The sequence below is a fragment of the Malurus melanocephalus genome, unplaced genomic scaffold (genome assembly GCF_030028575.1).
Source record: "Malurus melanocephalus ecotype Western Australia unplaced genomic scaffold, MMel_1.1 scaffold_0, whole genome shotgun sequence".
NCBI lineage: Eukaryota > Metazoa > Chordata > Aves > Passeriformes > Maluridae > Malurus > Malurus melanocephalus.
In genome coordinates this window covers 3,125,595-3,136,745 of record NW_026623232.1, presented here as the reverse complement: position 1 = coordinate 3,136,745, position 11,151 = coordinate 3,125,595, and the positions used below count along the sequence as shown (strand labels likewise).

The following is an 11,151-nucleotide window of genomic DNA, read 5'->3' as shown; positions in this document are numbered from 1 at the left end:
TCTGTAAGAACAGTTTTTGAGGTGATGCCCAAGTGATTGATTAGGGACATGTCCTCTGCAAAAAAAAAAGCAAAGGATGCATATATTACAGTTATATGCGGATATTATGCAGGGTGAGGTAAAATACAAATTTCAGCAGATGAACATGTCTGACAATGAAATGGATATCCTGGAGGTGCAGCTTCTGTCCAGCTAGGGCTGACCTAAGGCAGAGCTGCTGCAGGGACCCACCTTCTGCAGCCTGACATGTCAGCCCCACTCCCACATAGGTACCAGTATTTGTGCTAGTTCAATGCAACAACACCAATCCTGTACTAGCCAAAACAAATTTTTAAGACCCAGCTCTGAATTGCTTCGGGCTGCATAACCATCAGAGCTAGTACCAAATGAGGACTGTAACAGCACTGATTCACACCAGTTTATGCCATGCAGAACTTCATGCAGAGGGTGAGGGAGCCTGTACAGAGCAGCTGCTGCTAACTAAGCAGTCCTGTACAGGAGCAGACACTTAGTTTAAAAGCATGATTCCCACTTTCAAAGAGATGAGGCAGTTGTCTGACTTAAAGAATTATAAAAGCAGTCTTCTGACGAAAGTATTGAGGAATGAAATAAGTAGATCCAATCTTTCTGCCTTCCCTGGTGGACTCCATTGGAGCTGTCATGTTCTGTCAGGAAAGGGGTCTGTGGTGAACACTACCAACAATATGATGAATTTAAAGCCAAGGTCTTATGTTAACTTAACAGGTACCCAACTCCTTAATACTTTCTGCACAGTACCTGAAGAACATGACCATATGCAAATCACAGCTGCTGGTCTACAAACTGATACCAGAAGTAGAACATGTGTCAGAACTATCCCGGAAAAAAAAATAGCAGGGAACATGCTTGAATGCTAGGAGTCCTGAGAGAGCTTGCCATGGGGCACTGCAAGAGCTCCGAAGTGCAAGTTCTGTACAAAAAGATCTGCATGGTTCATGGTTCATCTCAGTTTCAGACAGAGACTTTCCAGTGTACGAGACACTTGTGACAAACCTAGGATATTTGATCTGAGATTTATGAGGCATTTCTATGTTTTGGGAGGAGAAAGGTTGACATTAAAGTTGTATGGGCAATAAACAAACACATACACATGCTTACAAATAACTTAGAACACTTTTCTTGTAATTTATACTATTTTTTTGTTTTACAACTTGGGATAGATTTTATAGCCACATACAAGAACCAGTTCTGTCCTATTACTATCTTTGAAAATTTCTAGCTATCAATTTTCATTTAAAAATTACATACATTTCCATAAGCAAACTACTGCAGTGATGCCAAATCCTGTCACAAATGGCAAATTTAAGAGTGTGCAAGAGCCACAAAACATTCTACTAGTTGTTTCCTTATTCTTAAAAGAAAATTACTATATGTTGCTATAATCAATCTTGCATTCCATGAATCAATTAATGATTAAATGAATGCTAATTAGAGTGAGGAAGTATCAGGTCTGTGTGTGTCTGGTGAATGGTAAATGTACCCTTTGTCCCCCTTAGCCTCATTGATTAGAGATAGATATTGTGCAACACTGTGGCAAGATCAACCTCATAAACTCTGAAGGTCCTTTGCAAGTCCTGCTTAATTTCTTCAAAGTACAGAGTTTATGAATTTCAGTGTAGATGAAAAGCTTGAGAAAAATAAAAGATAAAACCCTCCAAACTGTTATTCCAACAGGAAAAATCAAATTTTAATTTAAATCACAGAAATTGCCTGTAAAAATGGAAATAATGGAATAATGGACCTAATTCATCCCTGCTGGATCACCATTGATGTTAACAGATGTACACAGGAATGATTTTAACAAAATGCAGTCATTGAATTTTCTTTACTTACACACCTCACACATTAATCCCATAATTGTCCTACTGAGTTCTAGCCAGCAGGAGTGATTGAAAAAAAAAAGCCGCTTCAGCTTGTCCAAKTACATTCTTCATCATTTCTGTCGAATGCAGAGCCATTTTGTTGGTACTTGATATGAATATTTTTCTTCAAAAACATCTTTATAGGGAATATGCCATGTATCACCTGTAGTCTGTACCACACAGTCATAACAGAAAGCAGGCTGTTCAGAAAAAAGAGAGGAAAAACATTTTTTTTAGATTTTATACAAACATATTACTCAAATATCAATTACAGGTAGTTACGACTTCCAATTACATTACCTTAGAACTCTCCATAGTTTCATCTCTTAACAACTCTCATTTTATTTCCTTACACAAAACAAATTCTAAATTTTAGTACTGGAGGAAAAACTATCTTTTAGTATTTTGTGGTCTAGGAGTCATTATAAATTCTGCTTTCAATCAGCACCAGATAATAATCATTTGAGCATAATGCACTCCATTTCTAGAAGCAGCAAAATGATTGTTTTTCTGTTCAGTTCAATGAAATCATATGGGAATTGCTCAGGATGTGGAGTTTATAGGCTTGAACTGATAGGATTTAATGACATTAATGACATCTTGTATTTGTTCTCCCAGCCTCTCTCTTTACAGAGCTCACTTGCTCTGTCCCAAGGAGACCTAAGAAAAAGGTTTATCACAAACACTTTCACAAGCATCTGGTCAAACAAACAGAATAAACATTTTTTCTGGTCTATTATGTTACAGGTATACCAGTTCAGTATATATAACACAAATACAAAAAAAAACATTACRGTCTGGCAATTATGGTTCTCGGGACATATTATGACTCCATATATACAGTCTTGGAAGTCTACTTTCCTATGGTAGCTTCCAGAATAACCTAGAAGACAGCTATGACTGGAAATATCAACCATCCAAATCACTTGTGTGGTAATTAAGATGTGAAAATTAGTAGTCCCTTTGAACAAAAGAAAGAAACAACGGGTAGCTAAAGCTGTGTTACTCAGGTTACCCAACATTCACTATTTGGCYCCATAAGGAGAAGTGTATATAGGGCAACACTGAATGAAAGGCTGTCATTCTTACAAACTGGTATCTCTGATTGTAATTATGAATGTTGTTTTACAATTTTAACCAGAGAAGGAAGATAATTCATCTGCATAGGTGCAGTATTCCTTTAAGCAGGCAGTAACAAAAGACAGACCAGAAAACAAAAAAACTGCACACAGAATGTCACATGATGAACTTTTCCCTAGAAAAATCTTACAACAGCTGCATTCCTTTTAATGTACCATTCACAAGGATATATATCTCCTAGACAATAACAGTAGTATTCTGGCATCACATGATGTTACTGAAATTTCTGCAGCTGAATACTGACTATAAACCTGACTGTTCTGGGCTTTCCTTCATGAAGCTTTATACCTATGTTAGGTTACTATTAGAATAAATACTGCAATATCTGTATTTCCCTGCTTCTTTAAAACAAAGGTGAAAGAAATTCTACTATAAAATTAGAAGTATGATATTTTATAACTGTGCTGCAGAGGAGAGTAAGGGATTTCAAAGTTTAAAATAAATTAAACCATTGGCACTCAGGTTTTATTGAGGCCAGTAATGGTTACAGAGTTTCCAGCATTGGAGAGATTGTATACACAAACTTGATTTACATTTTAAACATTTAGATAGCATTTCTTGGCTTTCTGACAGTTTTCTTGTTTGTGGCACACTTTGTGAATACACTGCATTTTCAGTAAACATGGAAGTTTTGAGTGCATTCTACAAATCCATTTCTTAGACTTCAACAAGATAGTTTGGCTTTCAGAGTTTGAAATAATGTATCTTCAGTGAATATGCTCTGTATATGTTCTGACTGCTGCAGGAAAACTTACCAAAAATTTTATACTCCCTTCTGCAGAAGCGGAGAACGCTATCTGGTGTCCACGCTGCCACTTACGGAACAGATGACGCATCCCGCTGTCGGAAAGACAAGCCTTGTGATCCCGGAGGAAATCTCTAGTAACAAACTTGCAATGCTTGCCTGATCGGAGTGTGGCATATAATAAGAAGGCATCGTCGTCAGAGCTTCACAAAACAAATGGAAAAGGCAGACATCATTCACAAGGCAGTAAGCGGCTGCAGGAAATGATTCAAGTGCTGATCAAGATTTATTCATTAGCAACACTGAAAATTCCCATCACTACTCTAGTTTCCTSGTACAATAAAGAACTGCTTACCACAGGGCACCCAAAAGCTAAAGTGCAATCAAAATTAATTGTGTGCTACRTAGAGCACTTTCTTCTTGTTATCACAGTCTGGTAATACAACAATATAATCTCCTGCAACAAAGTTTAACAATACAGTGCTGTGTGGAACAGAATTGCTGAAACTCAACATTTTACCCTCACCACACAGCAGCAGACCACAACTGCACACTGATGATGCCAGAAATTCTGTAAGTTCAGGGCACTGTGCAGTGGATTCATTAGTCATAACTGCTAATAAACTATACAGCTGTCAATATGATTCTAAGTGATGAGTCTTCATAATRTAACTTTTTATGTGTTTTTGAAGCAAGTATAGCAAGGGATATGTTTCTTTCACACACACATAGATAGGGATGCTAGTAGTGGTACTAAAAAYTACAGCAAAATAAACACAAAATAAACACAAATATGGAGTAATTTTCTCCRACTTACATATTTTCTGCAAAGAAAAAGTCTGCCTTGTTCTGCATCTCCTTCATAATCTCTATTTTCCAATTTGAAGAGTTCTTCAGCATATGTTTGCGGCCCAGCACAAGCAACCGGGCATTCTCTTTTGCYAGGCAGTTGACAGCATCAAACAGCTGCAGAAAACAAAGCAAACCCAAAGATTTTCTTAGCTGTAAAAACAGAGTGACAGGAAACACTTTCATATGTGTCTCAACTAGAGGGACTTCTAGACTATTCGTTTCACACAGCTCTTAATTGCAATATGAATTAAACAGATAACTAATTTATTTCCCTAATCACAAAGGAAAAAAGAACCAACAAACCAATTCATTGAAAGAAGCTGCTTTCAACCACACAGAAAACACAGTGCTTTCATAAGACAGTTCTTGCAGTTTAAATGACATGAACGACCTCGAGCAGAGTTGYATGGAGATGTCAGAAGTTCCAAGTCGGCTGAGGGAAGTGAATGACGCCGGGATTTAAGCAACCCTCACTTGTGGTCAYGGAGCAGAGAGCCCCGAGCACACCGCCTGTCCAGCCCCACCTGCTGGCCCAGTTGGGCACCTACACGGCCCGGGCTGCCCGGGGAAAAGYAGCGAGCGGCAGAACATGGAAATCCGTGACCTCGGGATGAAGGCTTTATGAAAGCCACATCCAGACTAGCCSCCCACTTGTGAACCAACAGACCGAGGTGGTACAGTCACTTCAGAGTGACCTTTCAGCAGTCTCTTACAGCTGTGCCTCTTCTGCAACAAGTGCTGCTCAGCACAAGCATTTGTGCCGGTGGCTGTCCSTTCCTGCTTCACCCAGACTGAGCTCAGGAAGGAGGGTTCTGGCTTTCAGCATCCAGGTTATGACTGTGGACTACTCAAAAAACAATGGCATTTCAGTTCGACCCAGAAAGACATCAGAATTGTTTTTTGATACTGAAGCATTCATCATATTTGAAAAACAAGGACAGTATGCTCAACCACCAGGGAAAGGTATTTCCCAATTTTTACCTATATCTGCTGCTACTATTTGTGAACACACAATCTTCTGATTATTCTTTAATCTTCTTCCTGCTTTTCTAGCTCCTTGTTACCTTTACTCCCTGTAATACTTCCAGTTGTCCTTCTCCTTCTTTTTCTCTTTCCCCTCCTTTCCTTCTATTTGTGATCCTTACCATTTTTTATATCACTGGCTTTTGATTCAGGGACTAGAAATAATTGTTCATGTAACTCTTGTGTGCCATTTTACAATGCATTTAGTTTCACCTACCCATAAGTATCAGGAKAAAGGGATGGCCCCACTCAGTCTTCTCTCAAGCTGCACATTTTCACTACTTCTGCTGTAGATCTAGTTCACAACTACCCACGAGCTCACTGATACAAAAAAAAACAACTTTTTTTTGTAGGGTTGAGCTTGCTGTAACCAAACTTGAGTCAAAGATTCAGTGGCTAATGGGAACAGATCTCTGGAGGTGGTGAGGACAGGAAGTATGGGACTGCCCTTCCCAGAGAATGACCTGCAGATAGCTCAAATTAAATATGCCATAAATCTGGATCTGAGATCTGGGAGAGATTTTCTGCATTAATTTTAACTGTTGAGCTATAAGCTGCTGRTGCCAGTATTGATTCTGAAGGACTAAAGGTTGTTTTCATAGATACAGGGGCTCGGTGCTACTGCAAAGCACAAACACCTAACAGCACAGATTGGAAGTGGCTTCCTGCTTCCAGGAGATCACACTGGACACTGGCTATGCAGGCATACAATCTACTTTCCCCTGGTTAAAACAAACAAAGCACGGTGTGAGCGGAAAGGCCAAATGCAGTAAGTTCTCATGCACTGCACCAGTCCTGCAAATAGCTGGATACAAACACCAAAGGAAAATTAAGTTGGTTGATCRGAGTTCATTAACACTAATAAACGTTAGGAATATGGCTACTGCATCCACAAATATTTTCATGTACATAAGTCAACAGTGAAGAAATAATAACCATGAGTAACTTTAGCAACCCCTTACAAAGGCAGGAGTCACAAAACTTACATGGGGGGGTTTCCTAAGTGTGTCTACTCCCACGCCTGGCTTCTTCTCAAGAAAGGAAGATGTRAGACACACAGTAACACTTATTTCAGTCGCAGAGGAAACTAATGGCACTAATAAAAAGCACCAGTAGTAATCTCTCATTTAAAAAGTCAGGAGTATTTTATCAATCTAGCATTTCCAGAAGTTACATGAGTGTATAATGGAGCACAAGGAAGATAGATTAATTACTCTAACTCATACAAGGAACTATGAGCAGAGCAGGATACAGATTTCCTAAGGTTTCACTGCTAGTCCCTTTCTGATCACTAGATCACRCTATGCCACATGTCCCCAGATTCAAAGATTAGCCGGAGACAGGACAGCCTTTCTCCTTGGGTACTACTGGTAGTTTCCCACTTGTGAAACGGGAAACCCCTAAACACTGATGCTGGGAGGGCCACCACTCAGTGATTCAGCAAAAGGTGACTCACCTGTATACACGTATGGTATGAAGAAGTAACCACCAAAAAAATATTTAAATCACATTTTTTATTAATAAATCATGTTTGACATTGCTTAAACATTTGGTTTCACTAACTGCCATTTAAAAGCAAAACTCACCTACAGATTATCTGCTAATAACAGCAACAAATTGTTCTATTATTGCCATTTTCACCTTTTGTTAGTGCTGTCGCCCACCCAACTGGAGCTGTGAAACTGCAGAGGAAATACCAACACAGACCACAGGTTCAGAGCTGCCATTACTGTACTTTGTCAGGCAGTGTGAGTACAAGCATTGTCTCCAAAGTTTAGCAAGGAACTAGACCCAGTCAAAAGAGATGATTGTCCCACTTCCCTCTTCACTGGTGTGGCCTCATCTCAAGTCCTGGGTATAGTTTTGGGTGCCACAAAAACAAAAAAAAGACATTAAGCTATTAGAGAGCATCCAAAGGARGGCAACAAATGTGAGGAAGGGCCTGGAGGGGAAGCTGTGTGAGCAGCAGAAAGGTCACTCAGTCTGGAGGGGACTGAGGGGAGACCTCATTGCTGTTACAACTTCCCTGTGAAGGGAAGAGGAGGTGCAGGCACTGATTTCTTCTCTGCGGTGACCAGTGACAGGACACATGGGAATGGCCTGAAGCTGAGTCAGGAAAGGTTTAGATTGGCTACTGKGAAAAGGTTCTTCACCCAGGGGGTGGTTGGGCACTAGAACAGGCTCCCCAGGGAAGTGTACACAGCATCAACCTGCCAGAATTCAAGAAGCATTTGGGCAACACTGTCAGGGATATGGCACAATTCCTGGGCYGTCTTGCACAGGGCCAGGAGTTGGGACTTCAATGATCCTTATASGTCCCTTCCAACTCAGGACTTTCTATGATTCCATGAATGAATTCCTGTCACTACCACATTTATTTGACTTAAGGGTTTCACAGTTTTTGGTTCCTTTTTTCCATATTGCAGACCAAAAAAATAAGGTCAAGCAAACCCTGCATACTTTAGTCCCACACACAGGAAAGAGATACAATGAGAAGCCAGAGATTTTTCCCATAGAACAGCCAGTTACATAGGGAAGGCATGCGTGATGCTTCTAAGAAAGGCTGCACTTTCTCATTGAGCCTGGTAATTTCACCAAGCCATGTTCAATACCATTACCACAGCACCAAATACAAATGCTTCTTACATTCTCTACATTATTATTGACAACATAGTATATATTAGTCTCAAACTCCTTTTAAGTCAAATGCAGGGGCAGTATACATGTTTCTTGCTCTCCCTAGAGACTATCTATTTCTGACTAGCAAAAAAGTAGCTACCTAGAAGGGAAAGCAATGATAGATGAGTAAGTAACAGTCACAAAGATTAATCAGCCTGGTTTACTTTTTGCTCTTCAGACAGCCAACAGCTAACTCTTGGGAATTATCCCTTACTATACCAGGTATCTCTGCAATGCTGCAGAAACAATATTGCTGGCAATATTTGTATCCTGTGTTACAGKAAGACTATTCAGATTGATGCAACAATCATCATACAAGACTCTACCAGTGACAGCACTTCACACATCAGTGATGGCAATCACACAACGTTTAACGTGTTTTAACCTGTCTGCATTGACTCTGCACCTGGAATTGACTTATCATCTCTTGACGCATTCACTAGAGATGTCTTAACTTCCTATCACAATTCATTAAAATTTGCAGTTCATTTTTAGATGTCAGCTTTTACTCTTAACAGTCAACAATAKTAATCAAAGACAAATTATTGATTGAGCAGGAAAACTCAACCACAGAAGCAGATTCCCAAGTTGATTTAATATAGATTGAGGATGGTACAGCAGCCTCAGTTTGCTCAGATGATGCCTTAATATAGCTCTGCTACTTACAGAGTAAGTTTGTACTCGGAAGGTGAAGATGCTTTTGCAGGCAGGTGCAAACTGACTGGTACCAAGTGTGTACCACAACACCCGCTGCTCCTGCACAGTCCAATGTTCCCACTGCCTGGAGCACTTGGCTCAATTGCAGCACTGGGTCAATGTAAAATGATTACTTTCAGGTCAAAATTGACTACAAAAATACTCCACGGACTGTGACCAATCCAGAGTAGTGGGGAGAATACAGCAGAGTAACCATACATATATTCAGGTCGGATACAGAAGCAGTAATACAATTTATGTTTTCCTATATTCACGGCACCCCGGCTGTTATACCAGTAATAGAGATACATGCAGAGAATGAAGAAATATATACACAACCTAAACACCTAAAGACTTAAAGTGTGTATGACATAAAGGATGGGGAGGTAGGCAGGGAAYCATCAGATGGAAGAGCCACTAGCTTTTTGGACTCTGGCTTTTCAGAATGGGCTGTCATATTTAAAAGATCTCAGACACTTTGTCAGACCGTACACCTGACAAACCCTTTAGTGTAAACATTCTTGCTCACACTTTCCAAATGTCTCTGCTTTTGAATGGTAATATTTTCATCATCATGATCTTTAGATGAATGAAGTTCAACCACAAATAAAAGAAAGAGAAATGGGTAGTGACAATAGTTAACATAGCATGCTATTAAACGAACAATGCCAAGAACTCTGGAAATCATAGCTAAAGAAAATACAGACAGTTGGGGAATTGCTGAATTTTACAGTACAAGTTGCAAAAGAGAAAAACAGACAATTTTTTTTCTGACTCTTACCATTCAAGAAATATACAGAAAAACAAATATTCTTCAGTTGTCTAACTGCATTTTTGGAAGATGAATATTTTAAGTTACTTCAGTGCCAGTGAAGTTTCTAAATCCAGAGTTTTGTTAATCAGCCACAATACGATTTTCTTTCCAAATAGCTTACTAAAAAATGTAACGTTGATTTCAATGTGCACGCAGACCCTTTAATGTTGTGTCAGCAGTTATGAAGTAGGCATAAAGATGGAAGAGAAAGGGTGAATTTGAAATCCAAAGCAGCATTTGCTAGGTCAGCAACTGGGAAATATTCACGTCACCATTAACTATAGACCAGTCCTAACAAGTTACTTTTTCTATTTTAATTAAAACCTAACATTTTCTATTTATTTGTGGACTGGCAGTAAAGCAATTTTATTCATGAATTTGAATTTTCTGAATGTCCTCCTTTCTAGAGTCGTGTAAAAAGACAAAGGTATTTGTCCTTTTCTGATCTTCTCTATTTTTTTTCTCCACAGCTGATACCATTGTATACTTTTATCTCTCTTCTTACACATCTTCTTTCTTGTAACAAAGAATAAATTCCAAGGTCTTGAAAATACATAAGGGGCAGCTTACAAGGATTTGATTTTATCCAGACATCTCCTGAGAATCTACTACTTTGTGCCAAAACCTGGAGATCTGCAAAGTGTTAAAAAGGGTTGTCAGTACCAACCCTCAACACCAAAGAGAGGAGCTAGATGATCCTATCTGTGATTTTAAAGACGTAGGAAAAGAAGCATGTAAAACCTGAAGATGTTCCCTTTGCATTTCCACATATCAATATATCCTTTGTTCTCATCCTTGAATTCTTTCCGCCTGCACTGCTGTTTCTTCAACAGTATTTTCTTACTGATCACTACACATTGCTTTATTGCACCAATATTACACATACATCATCTTTATATTCTTGAGGAAGAAAGTTACATAAAAATGAAAAGGTATTAGGTTTTACTTCTTTTTGTATATGCTTCAGACATGAAACTTCACCTACCAGAGCTACTGACTGTAAATGRAATAACTGTCCCAGCTGAAGTCACAGCTTTAGGGGTCTGTCATCTTTCACTGGAGATACAGTCCTTGCAATTACACTGATAACTCTTGCTTTTCTACTATTATGGTAGCAATGTATACAAAGACATAGGACATAATGGAATTTCTACCATTTTTCRCTTTAGAAACAATATAAAAATCCAGCCATCAGCAGTGAACTAGCAGTGAATGTAGCTATTAGAAAGGAACATTTGTGAGCCAAATGGAGCTGTGCCAGTCTTAAGATTTTCATACAGTGGCTCAGAGGTTATATTTAA

The 11,151-nt window shown here is 39.1% G+C and overlaps 1 protein-coding gene across 2 annotated transcripts in view; it reads right to left on the bottom strand.

The window, feature by feature from the left end:
• Positions 1-737: 737 nt before the first annotated feature.
• The window catches only part of PRORP (protein only RNase P catalytic subunit), a 39,157-nt gene continuing 28,743 nt past the window's right edge, over positions 738-11,151 (bottom strand). For both annotated transcript variants that reach the window (XM_057365540.1, XM_057365623.1), the window contains exons 6-8: positions 4,604-4,752; positions 3,797-3,989; positions 738-2,101 (exon numbers count right to left, since the gene is read on the bottom strand). In XM_057365540.1, coding sequence (XP_057221523.1) covers positions 1,973-2,101; positions 3,797-3,989; positions 4,604-4,752 — 471 coding nt within the window. In that variant the 3' untranslated portion in view covers positions 738-1,972. The remainder of the gene's footprint in view (positions 2,102-3,796; positions 3,990-4,603; positions 4,753-11,151) is intronic.